The 24521-nt window shown below is 42.5% G+C and overlaps 1 protein-coding gene across 2 annotated transcripts in view; it reads left to right on the forward strand.

Annotated features, from left to right (window-relative positions):
- Positions 1-6165: 6165 nt before the first annotated feature.
- Positions 6166-24521, forward strand: part of PDE7B (phosphodiesterase 7B) — a 500526-nt gene continuing 482170 nt past the window's right edge. For both annotated transcript variants that reach the window (XM_073671310.1, XM_073671309.1), the window contains exon 1: positions 6166-6500. Coding sequence is in view for 1 of the 2 variants with exons in the window: in XM_073671309.1 (XP_073527410.1) it covers positions 6480-6500 (21 nt within the window). In the remaining variant the exon portion in view is untranslated. The remainder of the gene's footprint in view (positions 6501-24521) is intronic.

Raw genomic sequence — 24521 nt, forward strand, 5'->3', positions numbered from 1 at the left:
AATGAATGAGCAAAATGCTGCTCATTCATCAGTTGATTGAATTGTTAATACTGGACCAAAAATCATTGTTTTCAGCAGCACATCGCCGGTGTAAACTGCAGATCTGCTGCTGATAACATGATGCTGTATGGGGACAGATTGATCTACTAGTGATCATTCTGTGCCCATCATTCTTCCTCAGCCGGAAGAATCATGCTCGTTTAACATCCCGAACTCAGCGCATGTAAATGCAACCAATATGTTTTTTTGTGATGGAGCAATATAGGTTAGCATTTGGGGCCTCACTTTAAACTTTTGCCCAGGGCTCTACTTTGTCTAAAACCAGCCCTGTACAAAATTACATGAAGCTACTTATGAAACTATAGTAACGACTAGTGATGAGCGAGCACTAAAATGCTCGGGTGCTCGAAGCTCGAGTCGAGCACATTGGAATACTCGGGTGCTTGACCCGAGCAACGAGCCCAATGTAAGTCTATGGGAAACTCGAGCATTTTTCTGGCGGTCCCCCCTCGGCGGTCTGCAGAAGGTCAAAAATTGCTCAAATCGATGGGAACGGTGCTCAATTAAACGTCAGGCAGGCAGTATATATAGGCAGACAGACAGGCAGGGTATATAGGAGGGTGCATGAAAAACATAGCAGGGCACTTGGAACACCCTAGTGCCCTCCGATTTTCATGCACCCGTCTCTTTAAAAAAGCCGGCAATTCATCAGCGGCATACACCGGTACCCGACAATTTAGAACAGAAAGAAAAGAGCATCACACATAGATTAGATAAATAGAAACATGTCAGTCACATATATAATAAGTAGAGTGACAGTGTTGGTTACTGTGCTTGTCATTTAGTGTTAAAATAAAGGATTTATTAAAAAAAAATAATAGTGTTTTTGTCTCTTTAAAAAAGCCGGCCGGCAATTCATCAGCGGCATACACCGGAACCCGACAATTTAGAACAGAAAGAATAGAGCATCACACATAGATTAGATAGATAGAAACACTTCAGTCACATATATAATAAGTACAGAGATAGTATTGATTACTGTACTTGTCATTTAGTGTTAAAGTAAAGGATTTATTTAAAAAAAAATTGGCGCGGGGTTCCCCGTAATTTTAGTCTCTAGCGGAGGTTAAGCAGACAGCTGGGGCAGATGTTTGAAGCCTGGGAAGGGGGTAATACCCACGGAGCTTCCCAGGCTACTAATATCAGCCCACAGCTGAATACCTAGGGGACCCAAAAAAAAATGACGTGGGGTCCCCCCTATTTTAATAGCTAGCAAAGGCTAGGCAGACAGCTGGGGGCTGATATTAATAGCCCAGGAAGGGTGCCATGAATATTGGCCCCCTCCCAGGCTAGAAACACCAGCCGTCAGCCGCCCCAGAAATGGCGCATCCATAGGATGCGCCAATTCTGGCACTTAGCCTCGCTCTTCCCACTGCCCTGTAGCGGTGGCAGTGGGGTAATAGGTCTGGAGTTGATGTTAGCTTATAATGCCAGAAATTGGCGTGACCCCATGAATTTCGGGCTTAGGGCCAGCTGATAATACCAAGCTGGCCTTAACCCCTTTATTACCCAGTGAGTCACCGCACCAGGGCCCTGGATGAGTTGGGCACAGCGCCAGAAGATGGCGCTTCTATGAACGCGCCATTTTCTGGGGTGGCTGGGGACTGCAATTTGCAGCGGGTGGGGCCCAGAAAGCTTGAGCCTCCCTGCGCTGCAGATTCCAGCCCCCAGCTGCCTAGTTGTACCTGGCTGGACACAAAAATAGGGCGAAGCCCCACGTTTTTTTTTTTTTTTTTTAATTATTTCATGAAATTCATGAAATAATAAAAAAAAGGGATTCCCTATACTGTTGTGTCTGGCCAGGTACAAATAGGCAGCTGGTGGTTGGGGGCAGCCCGTTCCTGCCTGCTGTACCTGGCTGGACACAAAAATAGGGCGAAGCCCCACGTCAATTTTTTTTTAATGATTTCATTTTTTAATGTTCTAAATTAAACCATACTTACCATCACGCCCATTCCAGCTGAGGCCAATGTCTTCTGCAATAAAAGTAAAATAATAAAGCAACCTCATCCTTACCTTTCCATGGTTCCCAGGACGGCTCCAGCTCTGCTACATTCACATGACAGGCTGGATCGCAGCAGAAAGCAGCCATCCAGCTTGCCATGCCGCAGACACTGAGAAGCGCAGGCATGCTTGCGCTCCTCAGTGTCTGGCTGTGACGGCATCCAGATGAGCCGAGATCATGTCCAATGAACTCAGCTCACCTCATGCACGTCACTGCCAGCGTGGGAGAATTCTCCTGCGCTCAGCGCTTGAGCAGGAGAATTCTCCCACGCTGGAATGGCATTCTGATGAAAGGCTGGATCGCAGCTGAGCGCTGCCATCCAGCATGCCATCCTTCATAGACACTGCAGAGCGCAAGCATGCCTGCGCTTCTCAGTGTCTGCGGCATGGCAAGCTGGATGGCAGCTTTCGGCTGCGATCCAGCCTGTCATGTGAATGTAGCAGAGCTGGAGCCGTCCTGGGAACCATGGAAAGGTAAGGATGAGGTTGCTTTATTATTTTATTTTTATTGCAGGAGATCGTTGGCTTCAGCTGGAATGGGCGTGATGGTAAGTATGGTTTAATTTAGAACATTAAAGAATTGTGTGTTTATTTCAATTAAAGGACTTTATTCTGGGTGTTTGTGTTTTTTTTAACTTTGACTATGGGGTTAGTAATGGGGGTGTCTTATAGATGCCTCTCCATTACTAACCTGGGCTTGATGTCAGCTGGCATTATAAGCTGACATCAACTCCAGCCCTATTACCCCACTGCCACCGCTACAGGGCAGTGGGAAGAGCGAGGCTAAGTGCCAGAATTGGCGCATCCTATGGATGCGCCATTTCTGGGGCAGCTGACGGCTGGTGTTTCTAGCCTGGGAGGGGGCCAATATTCATGGCACCCTTCCTGGGCTATTAATATCAGCCCCCAGCTGTCTGCCTAGCCTTTGCTAGCTATTAAAATAGGGGGGACCCCATGTCATTTTTTTGGGGGGTCCCCCATTTTAATAGCTGTTAAAGGCTAGGTATTCAGCTGGGGGCTGATATTAGTATCCTGGGAAGCTCCGTGGGTATTACCCCCTTCCCAGGCTTCAAACATCTGCCCCAGCCGTCTGCTTAACCTCCGCTAGAGACTAAAATTACAGGGAACCCCACGCCAATTTTTTTTTTAAATAAATCCTTTATTTTAACACTAAATGACAAGTACAGTAATCAACACTGTCACTGTACTTCTTATATATGTGACTGACATGTTTCTGTCTATCTAATCTATGTGCTCTATTCTTTCTGTCCTAAATTGTCGGGTACCGGTGTATGACGCTGCTGAATTGCCGGCTTTTCATGTTTCACTGTGAGCACTGTTCCCATCGATTTGGGCAATCACTGTAATGCCACAACCACCATGGTTGTGACATTACAGTCAGTGGCAGACAATCCCTGCATGATTGGTGCTCTAAATAGCGCCAGACATGCAGGATGGGGACCCGAGCTCCCGCCCGAGCATCTTGAAAGTATTCGGCGAGCTCCGAGCATCTCGAGTACTGAGATGCTCAGGCGAGTACCGAGCAGTGGCGAGCATGCTCGCTTATCACTAGTGACGACTCATGCGGGGTGTTAGCCATGTGTTACAGCGTAGCTTTTCTGATTTTTTTTCTGGCTTTGGAGATTATGTGCACACGACTTTTATGGACATGGAATTGTGGGTTATGGTTTTTAGGGCTTAGCTCATGTGTGGGGCTAATAATCTGCATTTCCTTTGAGATGTAATCAAACATCTGTATTTTTCTCTAAGTTTCTACATTTCTCAGAATGTCTTTTTTATTATAAAATATAAAGTTGCAATCAAAATAATTCAATGCCCATTGCAAATTAGGTTTATTGACAACATTTTGTAAACTTTCTGCTGTTTCATAATAAACCAATCAAACGAGCAATTTAAATAGCTCGGCACAGCTAATATAGCAAGTAGCTTCTCCAAATGACACTTTTATAGACTGCTGCAGTCTCAGAATTATCCAACCCGTTCATGACAAGCGTCTTTAGTACTTTGTAGAAGGCCCTTTTGCTGTTATGACCTGCTGCTTCTGGCAGTGTTTCTGAGACGTTCTAGCAAAATTCCTCATGGACAATATCCGACAGTTCACTCAAATTGTTGAGTTTTGCAACAATTTTCCAAAGGGGTTCAAGTCAGACAACTTTGACAGTCTCTACAGAATCTTACAGAACTTCTGAAACCAAACCTTGGTGGACTTTGAGGTTTGCTTGAGTTCATTGTCCTGTTGGAAGGTCCAATGATGCCCAAGCTTCCACTTCTTCACAGAAGACATGTTGTTTTCTCCTAAGATTTCCTAATACTTGATTGCAACCATCTTGCCCTCCACATTCTGCAGGTTTCTAATGCTAAAGGAAACTAAACAGCCCCAGATCATCACTGAGCCAACGCCATGCTTATCTGTAAATGGGGTGTTGTTTTCAGTCAATGCTTCATTTTTCCCCCTCCAAACGTTTCAGTGATCTACAGGCCCGAAAAGTTTCAGTTTTGGTTCGTCGCTCCACAAAACAAAATCTCAAAACATCTATTACTTGCTTATTGTATATCTTTTTGAGCATTTTCGAGCTGACATTTTCTTGTAGTTTTTCGCTCAGTAGAGATGTCTGTCTTGTGGAGTTTGGGCATTGAGCACTCAAGCGTTTAGTATGCTCCTCGAGCTGCATACTGAAACCTCAGTTCCTGCTATCACCAAATCTTGCTGCAGGTCTTTTGCAGTCACTCATGTTTTGACCACCTGCCTCTTCAGGAATCTGGTGGCAGCCGGTAATAGCTTCCTCTTTATGCCACATCCAGGTAGTATAGTATATTTCTTTAACTTTGAACTATGCTTCTAACTGTATCTCTAAGAACATTCAATTCACTATCTTTTTGTAACATTTTCCTCGTTTCTACAAGTCAATGATTTCTTCTCCTAACTTTTTGGACCACATTGTTTAGAGACACATGACAGAAAAATGGGCTGTTTGGTGGCAGGAAAAGAGCATTTCAGAACACATTGGCTGTGCTGTTTTTTTTCCAGTCAATGATGGAGCCAGTGCTTATTTATCATCATCTGAAAAAAAATAATCAAACATGCCAACTGGGTTTTTGAACTATAACAAATTGTTAGTTTGGCATGTGCATAAACAGTCAACGATTGTTTGTTATTGTCATTATTGGCCAACTATTGTATATGGGGGCCGTATGCCATTATTAACATGCACTCAAACTTCAGAGTCAATGAACCCCTAGCCAGTCCAGTATGAAGGACAGATACTTTTGTACTTTTTTTTTTCTCCAGATCCAGTCCTGGTTTATTTTTTAACACTTGCATCAAAAACCTGAACAGAACCTGACTATGTGGCTTCATCCTCAGAGCGCTGAATAACTCTATAGTCAGTAGTCATTAAAAATGGCATTTTGTGTTGAATTTGGAGAAAACGCTTGTTGTATTAGTTGCATTAAGGTTTTCAAATTGCGGTTGATTTATTGCAAACAGAAGAAAATGTATAAATTTTGGTGTTAAACCTAATTTCCAACGGGCGTAGAATAAATGTAACTGCAACTGCACGGTTACGGAGATTGTAAGCTCTTGTGAGCAGCTCTAGTGTTAATTTGTTTATTTCTCAGTAAAATCTGACTTTGTTTGTACGTGTGCCATCTGAATGTGATGATGATGATTTCTATGTGTGATGAATTATTCCTAGACACAATTGTGTACATTTCTTTAGGTTTAAATTTAGCCTCCGTCCGCATAAGGGTTACGATTTGTTCGAAAGGGCGAAGAAACACAAAAGTCACGGAATAAAAGAATTTCATTCTGGTGATAAGAAAGGACATAGACCATAAAATGGCTGGCTCTGCGAAGTCTGTGAAGCAGGCAGCGCACAATGCGAGTGCTGGTAAGGTATGTGCAGAACACCTCTAGCTATGCAGAAGTGTGAGAGCACATTCCTCTCATGGGCAGCCTGTGAAATGAATTGTGCATGCAGCAAGGGAGAAGAGGAAAAAACTCCAAGCGGTTTGACGTCACTTTGGAAATGAGGAAACAAGCACAGAAAGGGGAGCTCAGTGCTGGGAGCTGACAGTGCTCAAGCTTATTGGTCTGCTGCTGTCTGCCAGTGGCGGCTGACTCCAGCACCTCCCAGCTGTAGAGCCTTCACCAATACACAGTCCTATAGTTACTCACACTGCAGCAGCCTCAAACTAAAGTAGAACCCCCACATCAACCACAAGCTGGGACCCTCATCTCCTCTGTATTATTAACACACTACTATTGAATCATTCCCAAAGCTAATCCTGGATGCTGCTGCTGCTGGACTCTGCAGAAGAAGTCTATATGTACAAGCAGCATCGATCCCACAGTTCAAGGCAATCGGAGGTCACTGAGCTGCAACTATGGTTAAATGTCTTGTTTAATGGTTGAGGTAGGTAGCATTTATTACATCTGCATATGATCCTAGCAACAGATCAGACTTTGCGCAGCAAGTGATGAAGCTGGATGTCATTAGTATTGTTATTATTTTACATGTTGCTTTGGTCTTGTGATTCAATGATACAATTATATTTCCATGGTAACAGGTTTGTGGTATCTGCGCCCTTCATGTTGCCTCTATGGCAGGTCTGATTTGCTTTAATGAGAGATGTGTTTACTAATGTAGTTTGTAAAATGAAAAAGAAGAAACAATAATAAAGTAGAAATATTTAAATATTTACATATATATACACACATATATGCATGCATATATATAAATATACACACATATATATATATATATATATATATATATATGTGTATATATACACACACATATATACACACTAAACTGTTTAACCATTAGTTATTGTATATATGTATATTCATTATGCTACCAACTATGTACCTAATAAGCAATGAGTTATGTGCATGGTTAATAGGAAATTGATTATTCTCTTGCCCAGAATAACTTGATTTGCCAGTCGGCCCATTTTATACAGATAACAGCTCTATTTTTGTAATGCTTTGAGTGGTCACGTCTGAATATGACAGTAAACATGTACTAGACAAGTTATTGCCAGATAACGCGCCGCTACATTGTGGATGATTAATGGAGGCCCAAGCTGTACCGTAATCAGGTTTTCATGTCTTAATCTGTTACAATAAAAGTTACAGGTCGTTTATATCCTATATGTGCATATACACAGGCACCGAGGTACACAAGAGTAATGAGAGTGAATCCAGCCACTGCTGCTACGGATGTCACAATGTTACTTGTTGCAACATAAAAAGACTTAAAATGACAAATAAACCATTACAGCTCTATATTCACTTAATTATATTTATACATATTTGGGATTGTTTGCTTCATTGAAGTTTAGAGGTTTCATTCGGCTTAGTCTAAAATAAATCAAAATATTACTCCCTATCCCTTTTCTTCCATATATTTGCCTTCCAGACGTTGAAAAGAGCTACTGCTAAGTCAAATCTAATAGTGAAAATAAGAATGGATCCTTTGTGGCCTAGGCAGCAATACAAAACTCAACCCCCTCATGCAATGCAGAGCTTGTTGGGAGATTGCTGCAGTGTGTGAATGTACGAGGCACTGCATAGCATTAGTGAATGAGCACAACAGGTATTGACAACTGGGTAGAAATATATATATATATATATATATATATATATATATATATATATATATATATATATAGCAATTGTTTCATAGGCAAAGTAGAGTGTTTTTCAACTTAAGCTGCTTTGTTGGAACAGCTAATGTTTTGTCTATTCCTACACAGCAAATAGTACATAAAACATGTCATCATTTGCAGAATCTGCTCTTTCACCCTTTTGCGATGTGCATTTTAAAATACACATCTCTAGGAAATAATAGAAGCATGCCATTTGCAGCAGAAAAGTACCTGGGAAAGCAACAGCAAAAATACTATTTCTTTTATCTAAAATAATGACTTCCAATAAATGATACAGTAAAAGAGGCAGTGGCCGACCTTGGAATGCCAAGTGCTATATTTTAGCAGAGGATTTGCATCTCTGATCGGGTAAAAAGGGTTAAATCATAGTTTGCTTGACAGAGGCGATAGGCTGGACTGAAAGTACCTATTGCATTGCGCTTCACATTTACATTCATTTATTCATTAGTGTTTCTAAGAATGGTTGGTGTTGTGATAGGTGTTACTTTGCTATGTGCTGCAGTTTTTCCAAGCAGCCTTGGAGTTAAGGACTGTACATATATTATCAGGGAAAAATGCAGAGGATGTGGTATGTGCCCTGAATGGACAATTGCTATTCTGCAGTGCTTGGTAGAAAAACAGGGACTTTGTGTGTTGCTTCCACATGACTGAGACTCCAGCATCTCCTCGGCTCTTTCTTGCTGTTTGTGCAATAATAAGCTCTTTAGTATTAGACTTTGGATAACCTATAGATGCTGATTCCATGTCTCATTAGACTGGATCTAAAGTCTAGCAGAAAGCACCATTTTCCAGTTCTTTATGCATAAAGAATACCTGTTGCCTACTAAAATCACAGTAGCTGATATTCCTCAGAATGTGACATTGTGTTTTCTTGAAAGTTTACCCAATAGTTTATTGACGCATTGAATTTTTTGTAAACTTAATTGATAATAGATATTTGTTCATACATTAAAGGGTCACCTGGCAAATCCTTTATGCTGAGCTGACAGATGCCAATTCTGAGGGCACCATTTCATGCCATCCTGATGTGGCAATGGGAAAGCTGGAATAGAGTCAGAGGAAAGGTAGAATAGAAACAAGTCACCAATTCTGCATTTATCACCCACTCCTGGTTTTGGCTCCCACTCCTGAGAAAGAATACTGACCGAATACTGATAGTGGGGCCATGGCCTAACACATAATTCAGCAATCCAAATAAGATGAGTGAGGGCCCTGCTCCCAAGCTTCCTGTCTATGAGGAAATAGAGGGGACACAAAAGGTAAAAAGTGCATTATCATTGTCATTTCTTGTTGCTTATATAGCACCAACATATACCGTAGCACTATACAGTAGTTGCCAAAGTTTACTTTATCCCCTCCAGCAATGGGGCTCACAATCTAAATTTCTTAAACATAAATACTAAGGTAAATTTCATAAGAAGCCAAGTAAGCTATAAGAATGTTTTTTTAAGGTGAGACAAAAACAGTTTACCAGCAGGTAAACCATATAAACACATAAGCGGGTTACCTAAAAAAGTCACTTTCAAAGGTTAATATACACTATGTCAAAATTCTGTTCACAAGTGCAGAGGAACCTTTCTTAGAGCATCCTTGAGTCTATACATAATGATATGAGGACTTCACCTACTATCATGGATGCTGCATGTTTGCCTGCAGAGTCAGGTCCCTAAATGCATTAATAGAAGTAGCTAGTTTGAAAGAAAACTTAAATGTCTTAACACAAATTTGACTTTGTCCTTTAGGGGAAAACCCTATTGATAGACAGAATGGTATCACCCAGGTGCCAATTTATTCACAAATTTACAAGAAAAGAAACAGGGGATGGACTCGATGCGGAGTCCTAAGAAAAGCTGCTGCAGAATTGTTATTTTATGGAGAATTTTCAAATATTTACTAAGACAGGACAGTTGACACATCTGATTTATTAATGCACAGTTACTTGCTGTAGATTAGTATAATACTGTGACCATTGATACCTTTACTCTCTGCTATCAGAGCAGGAAAAATGTACAATTAAGGCGCAAATAACAGTTGTGTGATGTCCGAGTGTGGTATGCAGATTGGAACGTAATGGACATTGGGAGAAATGTTGTATGTGACACCATGCAGAACCCACCGCCCAAGAGGGTGGCGATCTCTCTCCCATGCTACAACCAGTAAAATAGGTGGGCGTGACATTGCACTGTATTGTTCCCCTGGCTGGTGTTGTGTGGTGTACCCCACATGTTAAAAGGCAGTAGGATCAACCCTCCTGCACCATCTATATGGGCATTTAGGTCATAGGAAGATGAACAAATCAATACTTGGATATCTACGTTCCACTGTTTTACTCTAGAGAAATCCACAATTTTCTTAATATATCATTGAGCTGTTAAGATCTATGGGTGGGACACAGATCTCCCTGAGAATCTGCCTCCAGAGGTTATTTTAAATTATAGGGGCGGTCACCAGTCTGAGACGTAATGACTGACAGTTTTCTCTCTTGACCTACATGTCTCACGCTGGTAATGCCCCCTGTCATATTAAATAAGCTCTGGAGGCAGATTCTCCTACAGATAGGTGTCCAACCTATAGATCTTCTTAACAGCTCATTTACATATTAGGAAAAATGTGGATTTCTAAGGAATCAGACATCGGATTGTAGATATCAAGGTATCATTTTATTCAGCTTCCTATGACATGCATGACCATATATATGGCTTAGGAGGGACAAACCTACTGACAGATCCCCTTAAGTAAGAGCCTAGGAGAACATGAAAGCAGCTGAAAGTCAAAACCCTCCTTTTACTATTATTATTATTTATTATTACTATGTTTTATGTTTAATGTTGCAGTGTAATAAAGGCTGACGGTTAGATCTTCTGTAGGTTAGAGGCACAGACTTGAAGTGTTTCAGAACAAGAGCAGGTGCACTGGATGGTGGTGTGGTTCTCCTCAGAGGGTGGAACCTAGTCGGTTTTGCTACTTCCTTGGGTATTCAGGGCTGCACAAACCCGCGTTCCTCAACTGTATAGGGCAGCATTGTTCTAATGGGCATTAGCATCGAGCTGTATAACAAAGTCTTCATCCAATTAGTGTTAGTTTTGGATAACACCCAAATATCTACAGCTCCTGATTCGTACACTACATATGAACGTAGGTTCCCTGTAGGCATTCTAGCAGTCCTTCTCCCTGAGATTTGAAGGCTGTAGGCTACCTACTGGGTTTATGACCTTCTGTCCCTACAGCTGTAGTTGGGCTTAACTACTACTCAAACTGCTCAAATTGCCCAGTGCTCTAACCTGGGGTTGTGGCCTGTTTATAACCTAAACCACTCCTGCTAGCTAGAACCTTCTGAAGATTGCAAAAGCACGCGTGGGAGCTTCCCCCACATACTAGCTATTAGTGAGAACTATAAATGTGTGAGGCTAAGTTCCCTTGATGAGTATTTGGAGTGGTTTTGACTTTGCAGATTTTCTGCAGCATTTCTGCACCAATTAGCTAAGTTACATTAATTGTAATTTTTTATTTAGTTTTGAGAGCTTTTTTTTAACTTGAGTTTTTATCATTTTTTTCTGATGTGTTTTTTTTTTTACTATTTTTGGTATGTCCTGTATTAACTAAATATGCTTTGTTTTGGATGCTTCATATTACTAGCTTTGATAAAACTTTTTTAATAAAGTTATGCAAGTATTGTATGTGCTTTTATTGCAATTCTGCTGCAAAAATGCAGAATCATGTGTTTTTTATCCATGGATCGTCCTCATCACATCCCAGTCTATGAGGAAAATCTACAAATAAAACGCATATTTACTGCTAAAGAAATAGACATGTTGCAGATTTCAAAATCACTCTCCGCAGGTCAGTTTACTTTGCATTTTTTGCACACAAAAAAACGCTGTGGGAAAAATGCACCAAATACTCATCGTGGGAATTAACCCCAAAACTGCTATGTCATACAAATTAAAGTGAACTCCACTGCAATGCAGTAGATATCATCTCTAAAGAACAGTGCATACAATTTCAGTTCTAATCTTGAGCACTAGGCCATAACAGTGATTTCATGGCTGGCATTAAACCAAATAAGGCAAACTTCCAGTTGTGGCCAAGTAGTGATATACTGAATTGTCTCATTTTTATATTCCGAAAATTGCTGTTATATAATTCTAGTGAACGCTACTATCAATCAACTCAAACCAAGAAATAGCAGTGAACCTTAGAGGACCTCAACATTTTGAACGTTATGGTTTTGTGTGGTATGAACTAAGAAGGAAGAATAGATTTCTCACTTTAAACCCATTTCTTTAGATAGCTGATTCCCATTCTTCATCATGCATAAAATAAGAGGGCATGTACAATTTTTGCATTTGGGACCCAGGAGTTATACCACAGGGACAATGTTCTCTAAGCATCTAAAACAGATAAAAACCAGATAAAACCAAAGTGCATAAAGTTATCTCAGGATATCCAATATCAATGTTACATACTGTAGCTCCCAACCATCCCGGATTTAGCGGGACAGTCCGGCCACGTCAGAGCTTTGTCCTGGGTTTAGCGGGACTGTCCGGCCACGTCAGAGCTTTGTCCTGGGTTTAGCGGGACTGTCCGGCCACGTCAGAGCTTTGTCCCAGCTTCTAAATACTCACCACTCTCCGATGTTCTCCTCGGGGGTGGGGCTGGTTCTCTCTGCTCAGTGCATAAATTAAATTATAATATTCACTGCTTCTTCTCCTGTGATCCCGACTCCAACACACATCTCAGCGTTCATAGACAGCAGCTTTATCTATGAGCCACAGGTCATAATGATAAACATAGAAGAATTTAGTAAATTTGACCTGTATTGCAGGTAGTGAACCCAGAAGCAGATTAAGTATGTACAGTACAGACCAAAAGTTTGGACACACCTTCTCATTTAAAGATTTTTCTGTATTTTCATGACTATGAAAATTGTACATTCACACTGAAGGCATCAAAACTATGAATTAACACATGTGGAATTATATACGTAACAAAAAAGTGTGACGCAACTGAAAATATGACTTATATTCTAGGTTCTTCAAAGTAGCCACCTTTTGCTTTGATGACTGCTTTGCACACTCTTGGCATTCTCTTGATGAGCTTCAAGAGGTAGTCACCGGAAATTGTTTCCACTTCACAGGTGTGCCCTGTTAGGTTTAATAAGTAGGATTTCTTGCCTTATAAATGGAGTTGGGACCATCAGTTGTGTTGTGCAGAAGGCAAGTGGATACACAGCTGATAGTCCTACTGACTAGACTGTTAGAATTTGTATTATGGCAAAAAAAAAGCAGCTAAGTAAAGAAAAACGAGTGGCCATCATTACTTTAAGAAATGAAGGTCAGTCAGTCCGAAAAATTGGGCAAACTTTGAAAGTGTCCTCAAGTGCAGTTGCAAAAACCACAAGCGCTACAAAGAAACTGGCTCACATGAGGACCGCCCCAGGAAAGGAAGACCAAGAGTCACCTCTGCTTCTGAGGATAAGTTTATCCGAGTCACCAGCCTCAGAAATCGCAGATTAACAGCAGATAAGATTAGAGACCAGGTCAATGCCACACAGAGTTCTAGCAGCAGACACATCTCTTCAACAACTGTTAAGAGGAGACTTTGTGCAGCAGGCTTTCATGGTAAAATAGCTGCTAGGAAACCAGGCGACAAGCAGAAGAGACTTGTTTGGACTAAAGAACACAAGGAATGGACATTAGACCAGTGGAAATCTGTGCTTTGGTCTGATGAGTCCAAATTTGAGATCTTTAGTTCCAACCGTCTTTGTGCGACGCCGAAAAGGTGAACTGATTGACTCTACATGCCTGGTTCCCACCGTGAAGCATGGAGGAGGAGGTGTGATGGTGTGAGGATGCTTTGCTGGTGACACTGTTGGGGATTTATTCAAAATTGAAGGCATACTGAACCAGCATGGCTACCACAGCATCTTGCAGCGGCATGCTATTTCATCCGGTTTGCGTTTAGTTGGACCATCATTTATTTTTCAACAGGACAATGACCCCAAACACACCTCCAGGCTATGTAAGGGCTATTTGACCAAGAAGGAGAGTGATGGGGTGCTACGCCAGATGACCTGGCCTCCACAGTCACCAGACCTGAACCCAATCGAGATGGTTTGGGGTGAGCAGGACCGCAGAGTGAAGGCAAAAGGGCCAACAAGTGCTAAGCATCTCTGGGAACTCCTTCAAGATTGTTGGAAGACCATTTCCGGTGACTACCTCTTGAAGCTCATCAAGAGAATGCCAAGAGTGTGCAAAGCAGTCATCAAAGCCAAAGGTGGCTGCTTTGAAGAACCTAGAATATAAGACATATTTTCAGTCGTTTCACACTTTTTTGTTAAGTATATAATTCCACATGTGTTAATTCATAGTTTTGATGCCTTCACTGTGAATGTACAATTTTCAAAGTCATGAAAATACAGAAAAATCTTTAAATGAGAAGGTGTGTCCAAACTTTTGGTCTGTACTGTACATAGAGATATATTGTATATTTCAATGTGTTTTATGTTCCCTATATACTGTTGATATGAAACTGCTGCAAATAATAAAAAGCAATTACAAAAAAAGAATTTTTTTTTGTGAGTTTTCACACCCACAACCCTCAACATTGCATGGAGGAGTTAAAGTAATTGAGCCACAATTTCTGGTAATGTAATGGAGAGAATTTTGCGCACTTGACCTGTATTGCAGGCTCTGACTCCACGGGCAGACTGTACTGACAAATTATGCACAGCAGTTTATTTCTATGTATTTATATATTAGAAGGGAAATAAAAGAGTTTTTTTATCCTATAAATTTACTAAAAAATAATGAAAAACACTTAAAATATTGTAATTTTTAATGCCCTTTTTTAAAAAATAATGAACATCACAAGTCAGCAAATGTTTTGTGTCCCTGTAATCGTAACAACTGGCCCATCACAATGATTAAATTATTTACAGGGATCGGTAAATGGCATAACAAAATGGCATGATTAATATGTTTTCTCTATTAAACCAATAAAAAATGTAATGAAAATGTAATGCTGAGGCAGTGTTCACATGTAGAGTAAATGCTGCATTTTTTCCACTGCTTTTTTTTCTGCTGATGTCCTCACCACATGACGCAATAACAATCTTCATTGATTATTGCGTGTTTGCTACGGTTCTTTTATACGTGTTCCCCCATATTTGATGCGTTTTTGGTGCCGATGTAAATCTACATTTTTAACGCTTTTTTTTTAGACATTTAGACAGCGTTCACATGTAGGGTAATTGCTGTGGTTTTTTGCTGTTTTTTTGCACAGAATTTCTACTGTGTTTAACTGTCCAAGAAAAGTAGATGTGATTTCATGAAAACTGCGCCCCCTGTGCATCTAAAGACGCTGCTGAACTGTGCCATGTTGGTGATTTTTCTCTCTTGTCTTCTATGTGAAGCCTAAAAAATTGAATGTAAAAAACTACAGTTACTTTTTAATTGCAGAATCAAAGCTTTTCTGTACTATAAAACGCACTTAAAAATGCGGCTTCACATCTGCACCAAAAATGCATCAAATAAGTGGGAAAAGGCATAAATGCAGCAATAATCAGAGAAGATTGATATTGTGGAGTTTGGTGTGGACACCTGCAGAAAACAAAACCACAGTATTTACGCTATGTGTGAACACTGCCTTACAGACACCAAAAAGCCAGATGTCATATAGTGAGGCTACATAAAGATGAGAAAGTTTTGGCGGCTACAACTGTGAATGAAGGAACAGAAAATAAATCCACAGGTCCCAACTAGAGATGAGCAGGACACACAGATGACGTCGCACCAGCCCTGGGTGATCAAAAGCCGCACAGAGAACGCCGGAGGGTAAGAAATTCGCAGCCTCCTGTCCAGCCACCAGGTAGAACTGACCTGGACGCTAGACCGGAGTCCTGTGAATTGACCCGCTCGTCCTGGATACAGCGAGCAGTCCTGGATTTGGATCTATGCAGTCTCGAGCATCTGCTGAATGTCCCTCACCGCCCCTTTGACAACTCCTCCTGCCAGAGTAGAAAGAAATGGCAAATGGACGTAAATTGGAGTGTGGCCAGGGGGGTGGCCAAAATTTGACACATAATTTGTCCGTCTTTCTGATCTTCAAAATTTGGGAGGTATGGTGTTAACATGCCAGTCTAAATGCTAAAGTGAGAGCCAATATGGCTGCCTTTTCTGTCATCAAACGTGACTGCTGCAACCCGACCAATGACAATGTCTGTTTTTTTCATTTATACTCTTGCATATAAAAACAGAGTTATATTCCATTACATAGATACAAAAGAAAAGAGAAATTGAACAGTTCCATTCCCCTTTTCACCCCCACGTCTCTGTCCCTGCCAAAATCCCAACCCCAACGATTCTGTATCCTTCTGAGCAATTAAACAAGGAACTTTGGATAGTCTCAAAAGTTTTCCTTTATTATAGGTAAGGACAAAGTTATCTGATCCATGCACTCCATATGTCATTGAATTTAGGGAAGTCATTTCTTACTCGTCTTTCTTGTATGAGAATAAAAATGATTTTATCAAAATTAAGTGTGAGGGACATTGAGGTGACATCCAATTTTGTAAAACCACTCTAGCAAGCATACTCTCAAAATTGCAAGTCTTATGGCCTTGAAATTGTAAATAATGCTTTCAACCCTTAGAATACAAAGTGCTCGATCCAAAGATACTAGAACCAAGACCATTGAGTTGGTAATCCACTGCCAATATCACCAACGTTTTGGCCATCTCCAATATACTGTAAATTAATAACAATCTTTTTATTTATTATTATTATTATGATTATTATTAATAATTTATATAGCGCCATTGATTCCATGGCGCTGTACATAAGAAGGGGTTACATACCAAATACAGATATCACTTACTGTAAACAAACTAACATTGATGGAACGGTACGGAGGGAAGAGGACCCTGCCCTTGCGGGCTTACATTCTACAGGAAAGGGGCAGAGACAGTAGGTTGAGGGGTTGCAGAAGTTCCGGTGTTGTTGGTTGAGGTGGCAGCAAGCAAGGTCATGGCAGGCTGTAAGCTTGTTTGAAGAGATGGGTTTTCAGATTCCGTCTGAAGGATCCAGGCGTGGTGGATAATCGGACGTGTTGAGGTACAGAATTCCATAGGACGGGGGATATTGGGGAGAAATCTTGGAGGCGATTGCGTGAGGAACGAATAAGTGTGGAGAAGAGAAGGAGGTCTTGGGAGGAACGGAGGTTACGTGAAGGAATATATCGGGAGATTAGTTCAGAGATGTACGGAGGAGAGAGGTTGTGGATGGCTTTGTAGGTCAGTGTTAGTAGTTTGAACTGGATATGCTGGGGGAATGGGAGCCAATGAAGGGATTTGCAAAGGGGGGTAGCAGAGGAGTAGCGAGGCGAGAGATGAACGAGTCGTGCAGCAGAGTTGAGGATGGACTGGAGGGGTGCGAGAGTGTTAGCAGGTAGGCTACAGAGGAGGATGTTGCAGTAGTCGAGGCGGGAGATGATGAGGGCATGCACAAGCAGTTTAGTAGATTGAGGGTTGAGGAAAGGACGAATTCTGGAAATATTTTTGAGCTGGAGGCGACAGGAGATGGCAAGAGCTTGGATGTGGGGTTTGAAGGACAGGGCAGAGTCAAGGGTTACTCCGAGGCAGCGGATTGTCGGTGCAGGGGAGAGAGTAATGTCATTTATTGTGATAGAGACATCAGGTGGGAAAGATACGAGAGATGGGGGAAAGATAATGAGTTCAGTTTTATCCACATTGAGCTTGAGGTAGCGGGAGGAGAAGAAGGAGGATATGGCTGCTAGACATGCTGGGATTCTGGACAGCAGAGAGGTGACATCTGGGCTAGAGAGGTAGATTTGGGTGTCATCAGGGTACAGATGGTACTGGAAGCCATGGGATTTTATGAGCTGTCCCAGGCCAAGGGTGTAGATTGAGAAGAGTAGGGGTCCTAGGACAGAGCCTTGAGGGACTCCAACAGAGAGGGGGCAGGGTGAGGAGATAGTGTGGGAGTGGGAGACGCTAAGTGTGCGGTTAGAAAGGTATGAGGAGATCCAGTATAGGGCGAGGTCTTTGACGCCAAAGGAAGAGAGGATCTGTAGTAGGAGGCAATGGTCAACTGTATCGAAAGCAGAGGACAGGTCAAGAAGAAGGAGTACAGAGAATTGTCTGCTAGCTTTGGCTGTAAGTAAGTCATTGGTGATTTTGGTAAGGGCAGTTTCGGTGGAATGGTGGGGGCGGAAGCCAGATTGTTGTTTGTCGAAGAGAGAGTTAGATGAAAAGTGGGAGGAAAGTTCAGAGTGAACGTGTTGCTCGAGGAGTTTGGAGGCAAATGGGAGCAGCGATATGGGGCGATAGCTGGACAAGGCGGTTGGGTCGAGGGATGGCTTTTTGAGGATGGGCGTGATTGATTATATAGCGCCAACATATTCCACAGCGCTTTACAATTCAGACAATTTACAGACAATATTGGCACTGTCCCCATCGGGGCTCACAATCTACAGTATGTCTTTGGAGTGTGGTTGGAAACCAGGGAACCCAGTGGAAACCCACGCAAACACGGGCTAAACATACAGACTCCTTGCAGATGTTGTCCTTGGTGGGATTTGAACCCAGGACCCCATCGCTGCAAGACTGCAGTGCTAACCACTGAGCCACCATGTAAATTAGAGAGATTAACTTGATTCTGTGACCATTTGGGACATTCTGGTGTTTTTCTATAGGCCATATAGTTCAATCTGTTAGGACAGGGATATAGAAACAAATCTCAATAGACTTGAAGACTTGAGGCGTTACACCATTCTTCTGTTAGGATCTTAAGTATATGAAAAATAAAACAAATAGTAGTAATTTTTTCTGCACCTCAACTATCGCTGGGTCTAATCAATTCAAAAGTGAGAACCAATATGGGAACATTTACAGTGGAATGCAAAAAGTTTGTGCACCCCTGGCCAAAATTACTATTATTGTGAATAGTTAAGCAAGTTGAAGATGAAATGATCTCTAAAAGGTCTAAAAAGATGACACATTTCCTTTGTATTTTAGGCAAAAGAAAATAAAAGAGAAATATATGCATATACATATATTCATGTTTTTCATTTTAAAAATAACAAAAAGGAAAATGGACCAATGCAAAAGTTTAGGCACCCTTGGAGATTTGTGTGCTGACATAACTTTGACCAAGGTTTCAGACCTTAATTAGCTTATTAGGGTTATGGCTTGTTCACTATCATCATTAGGAAAGGCCAGGTGATGGAAATTTCCCAGCTTTATGAAAATCCAGCCTCCTCTAACCTTGTGCCAGAAAACAGCAGCCATGGGTCCTTCTAAGCAGCTGCCTAGCACTGAAAATGAAAATGGTGGAGGCCCACAAAGAATGGTGGGCGGATCAGTTATGCTTTGGGTTTGTGCTGCAGCCAATGGTATAGGGAACATTTCACGGGTAGAGGGAAGAAAGGATTCAATGAAATTTCAACAAATTCTTGATGCAAACATAACACCATCTGTAAAAAAGCTGAAGTTGAAAAGAGGATGGTTTCTACAAATGGATAATGATCCTAAACACACATCAAAATCCACAATAGACTACCTCAAAATGCGCAAGCTGAAGGTTTTACAATGGCCCTCCCAGTACCCTGATCTGAACATCATTGAAAATCTGTGGCTAGACCTCAAAATAGCAGTGCATGCAAGAGGACCCAGGAATCTCACAGAACTGGAAGAATTTTCCAAGGAAGAATGGATGAAAATCCCTCAAACAAGAATTGAAAGACTCTTGTCTGGCTACAAAAAGCATTTACAAGCTGTGATACTTTCATAAGAGGGTGCTACTAGGTACTAACCAAACTTTTGCATCTGCCCATTTTCCTTTCAGTAATTTTTTAAATGTAAAATATGAAAATATATACAGGGTGGGCCATTTATATGGATATACCTAAATTAAATTGGAATGGTTGGTGATATCAACTTCCTGTTTGTGGCACTTTTCCACAAAAAGTGCCACAAAACAACGGATACTGGAAGCCTGTGCTAGCATTTTTTCTGCGTTGTTGCTATCAGTGTGTCAAGAGTGGGAGAAGAGGGTTGCATTGACAATCCAACACAATGGGCAGCACTTTGAACACATTTTATAAGTGGCCATAAACTTGTAAAAAACTCATTAAATAATACAGTTACGTTAAAACTAGTGTTGAGCGAACATGCTCGACACTGCTCGGTACTCTCCCGAGCATCACGCTACTCGGGATGTTCGGCGAGCACCGAGCATTTCCGGGTTACTCGGGCGGGAGCTCGGGTCTCCGCCCTGCATGTTTGGCGCTCTTTACAGAGCCAATGAACATGCAGGGATTGCCAGCCAGTCACTGTAATGCCGCAGCCATGTTGTTTGTGGGCATTACAGTGATTGGCTGGCCGCACAGCGTCACCTCGAGTATTTAAAACCGGGCGCCGCCATCTTGGACACAGTCGCTCCGGATCAGACAGTGTAGGGACAGCGCTGCTGATTTAGGGAGAGATATATCCTGCAAAATAGTGAGTGTAGGGTCTGTAAAGGCTGCCAGATCAAACAAACAGTCCTTCTCAGGACTAATATCCATCCCAGGTATATCAGGCAGGCAGGCAGGCAGGCTGTATAGGAGACGCAGTGGTTATACCAGCAAACGCTGCATTACAGTCCTGTGTGCTGCTCCTGTTGCTGAAATTGCTGGACTTAGCTCCAGGTCCCGGGGGCCAGGAAAAATCCTTTTTTTTTTATCTAAATCCTCTTTTTTTTTCCTCCTTCACAATGTACAAATACCCATCTTATTAACCTTTTGGTGCCCCCCCCCCCCCCCAAAAAAAAAAGTGTGCCTCTGATTTTTCAGACACAAATATATCTGTTGAAAATAGTCTGGTGTAGGCCAGAGAAATAGAAGTGTGGTTTTGCAGTTCTATGGGCCATTTGTATCTAAAAAAAACAGTTTGAGTGAGTCGCTCACTGTTCAGCCGCAAATATATATATATTTTAAAAAGCCTGGTATACACCAGTAAATTATTTCTGTGGTTTTGATGTTCCACGGTAAAACATCTCTATTATCCTGTTTTTGGCATTTTTTGCTGCATAAAAATAATAAGTGTCTCCCTGATTTTTCAGACACAATTATATCTGTTGAAAATAGTCTGGTGTAGGCCAGAGACAGAGGTGTTCTTTTCCTGTTCCACGGTAAAAAATCTCTATTATCCTGCTTTTTGCATTTTTTGCTGTAAAAAAAAAAAAAAAATAGTGTCTCCCTGATTTTTCAGACACAAATATATCTGTTGAAAATAGTCTGGTGTGGGCCCGAGAAATACAAGTGTGGTTTTGCAGTTCCACGGTACAAACCTCTGTATTATCCACTTTTGGGCCATTTGTATTTAAAAAAAACAGTTTGAGTGTGTCGCTCACTGTTCAGCCGCAAATATATATATATTTTAAAAAGCCTGGTATACACCAGTAAATTATTACTGTGGTTTTGATGTTCCACGGTAAAACATCTCTATTATCCTGTTTTTGGCATTTTTTGCTGTATAAAAATAATAATAGTGTCTCCCTGATTTTTCAGACACAAATATATCTGTTGAAAATAGTCTGGTGTAGGCCAGAGAGACAGAAGTGTGCTTTTGCTGTTCCACGGTAAAAAATCTCTATTATCCTGCTTTTTGCATTTTTTGCTGTAAAAAAAAAAAAGTGTCTCCCTGATTTTTCAGACACAAATATATCTGTTGAAAATAGTCTGGTGTAGGCCCGAGAAATACAAGTGTGGTTTTGCAGTTCCACGGTACAAACCTCTGTATTATCCACTTTTGGGCCATTTGTATCTAAAAAAACCAGTTTGAGTGTGTCGCTCACTGTTCAGCCGCAAATATATATATATTTTAAAAAGCCTGGTATACACCAGTAAATTATAACTGTGGTTTTGCTGTTCCACGGTAAAAAATCTCTATTATTCAGGTTTTGGTAGTTTTTTCCGTAAAGAAAAACAGTAGTGTCTCCTGACTGTTGTGACACAAAAATATATCTGTTGAAAATAGTCTTGTGTAGGCCCGACATCCCAGTGTGGTTTCGCAGTTCTACGGGTCAAATCGCTGTACTATCCAGTTTTGGGCCTTTGGTATCTAAAAAAAAAGCAGTTTGAGTGTGTCGCTCACTGTTCAGCCGCAAATATCTCTATTTAAAAAAGTGTGGTATACCCCAGTAAACAATAACTGTGGTTTTCCTCTTCCACGGTTCTAATCTACTCTTTATTACCCTTTTTCCATTGATAGTGCAAGTGTAAGCTATTTTACTTCATTTACAATGGGCAAGGCGCGTGGCAAGTGACGTGGAAGTGGACGTTCTGGTGATGGTTCGTGCAGAGGACGGGGCCGTGGCCAAGGTGAAAATGTGCCACAACCAACAGCCACATCTTTTCGCTCCCACTTCTTGACCGAATTACTAGGGAAGCACAGAACAACACCAGTATTGAGAACTGATCAGTGTGAACAGGTTATTAATTGGATAGCAGACAATACTTCCAGTTACCTGGGCACCACCACCTCCGGTCTGTCTTCCACACGGTCAACTCTTAGTAGCCGTGAGTCTCGACCGCATACTCCTCCTCACCCTGATGCTCCTTCCTCCCACCATGCCGAGTGTCGTCAGACAGCAAGTGATCCCACACTTGGACACTCTGAAGAGCTGTTCACTGGTCCATTTCCATATTTTGGCCCCTCGCCTGATACGCTTGAAGTGGTGGAAGAGGAGATCCCATGTTGCGATGCCCAAATATTTGAACAGCCACGGCCACAGGAAGTCGACGTTGGCAATCTGTCACAAGAGGTGGACGATGACGAGACACAATTGCCAGGAAGTGAGGAGGAGGATCGTGGTGCGCAAGTGGAAGAGGAGGAGGTGGTGGATGATCTAGTAACTGACCCAACGTGGAAGGAAGACATGCAGAGTGAGGCCAGCAGCACACAGGGGGAGGGAGGCAGAGTACCCCAACAGGCAGGAAGAAGCAGTGTGGTGGCCGCAGACAGAAGGCAGGCAACCGTTCCCCGTAACACCAACACGAGGGACATTGCCAGTACAAGCGGTAGGTCTTCCAGAGTCTGGAATTTTTTTAAAGACTCTGCTGATAACCCCAAAAAGGCCATATGTTCCACCTGCCATGCCAGCATCAGCAGGGGTGACAAAACTACCAGCCTGACCACCACCAGCATGATCAGGCACATGGCAGCAAAGCACCCGACTTTGTGGGGCGAAACCCAGGGTCCACGACCAGTGTCAGCGGGTGTCACCACTGCTTCTTCCACTGTTGTGCGTGCAATAGAACCCCCTGTTGTGTGTGCAAGGCAATCCCCTGTCCATACTGCATGTAAAGATGCCCCCTCCTCTCAGTCTTCACTTGTTATGGCAGTTTCTCAAGAAACAGCATCAACGTCCACGTCCACGTCCCACCGCAGCGTTCAATTGTCCATATCCCAGACCTTTGAACGAAAGCGGAAATTCGCAGCTAACGCCCCACAGGCCACAGTCCTAAATTCGCACATTTCATGACTGTTTGCATTGGAAATGCTGCCTTTTAGGCTGGTGGAGACGGAATCCTTCCACAATCTTATGGCGGTGGCCGTCCCTCGGTCCCCAGCCGACACTATTTTGCCCGGTGTGCCATCCCCGCACTACACAAGCACGTGTCCCAAAGCATCTGCCGTGCCCTCAACAACGCAGTTACTGGGAGAGTCCACCTGACAACGGACACGTGGACAAGTGCTTGTGGCCAGGGACGGTACATCTCTCTGACGGCACACTGGGTAAACATAGTGGAAGCCGGGACCCAGTCGGACCTTGGGACGGAACACATCCTCCCCACACCGAGGATTGCGGGCCCTATGTCAGTCAGAGTAGCCCCCACAGTGTACAGCTCCTGCGCATCCTCCTCCTCCTCCTCCTCATGCTCAGCCTCCATCTCAGATATCACCACATCAGTTACAAGCTGGAAGCATTGCAGTACTGCCTCCGCCAAGTGGCAACAGGCTGTGCTGAAACTCATAAGCTTAGGTGATAAACCTCACACTGCTTGTGAGTTGTGGACAGCTGTGAAAGAGCAGGCAGATCTGTGGCTGAGACCGCTGAACCTACATCCCGGCATGGTCGTGTGTGACAATGGCCGTAACCTGGTGGCGGCTCTGAGGCGAGGTGAGATCACACACGTACCATGCCTGGCTCATGTGCTTAACCTCGTGGTTCAGCGGTTTCTTAAATCGTACCCCGAGTTGCCAGATCTGCTCGTGAAAGTACGCCGCCTGTCAGCTCATTTTCGCAAGTCGGCTACAGCTTCCGCCGCCCTTGCTGTGTTGCAGCAGCGTTTGCAGCTTCCGGCACACCGACTGGTGTGTGATGTCCCCACATGTTGGAACTCTACCCTCCACATGTTGAAAAGGATTTGTGAGCAGAAGAGAGCAGTTGTGGAGTACCAGCTGCAACAAGGCCGTCGATATTCAGGTCAGACTCCACACATAAGACCTCAGGAGTGGACCTGGATGTCTGACATATGTACCATCCTGACAAACTTTGAGGAGGCCACCAAGATGGTGAGTGGCGATGACGCCATCATTAGTGTCAGCATCCCACTTGTCTGTCTTTTGCAACGCTCTCTGCAGAGAATTAAAGAGGAGGCATTGCAGCCAGAGTATGATGAGATGGATCAAGAAGCCGTAGCGGGTGATTACACACAGCCCAGCCTCATCTCATCCCAACGTGCATTGGGGGACAATG

This window comes from Phyllobates terribilis, unplaced genomic scaffold (assembly GCF_046119375.1).
Source record: "Phyllobates terribilis strain yellow unplaced genomic scaffold, ASM4611937v1 Scaffold_3__8_contigs__length_932513732, whole genome shotgun sequence".
Lineage (NCBI taxonomy): Eukaryota > Metazoa > Chordata > Amphibia > Anura > Dendrobatidae > Phyllobates > Phyllobates terribilis.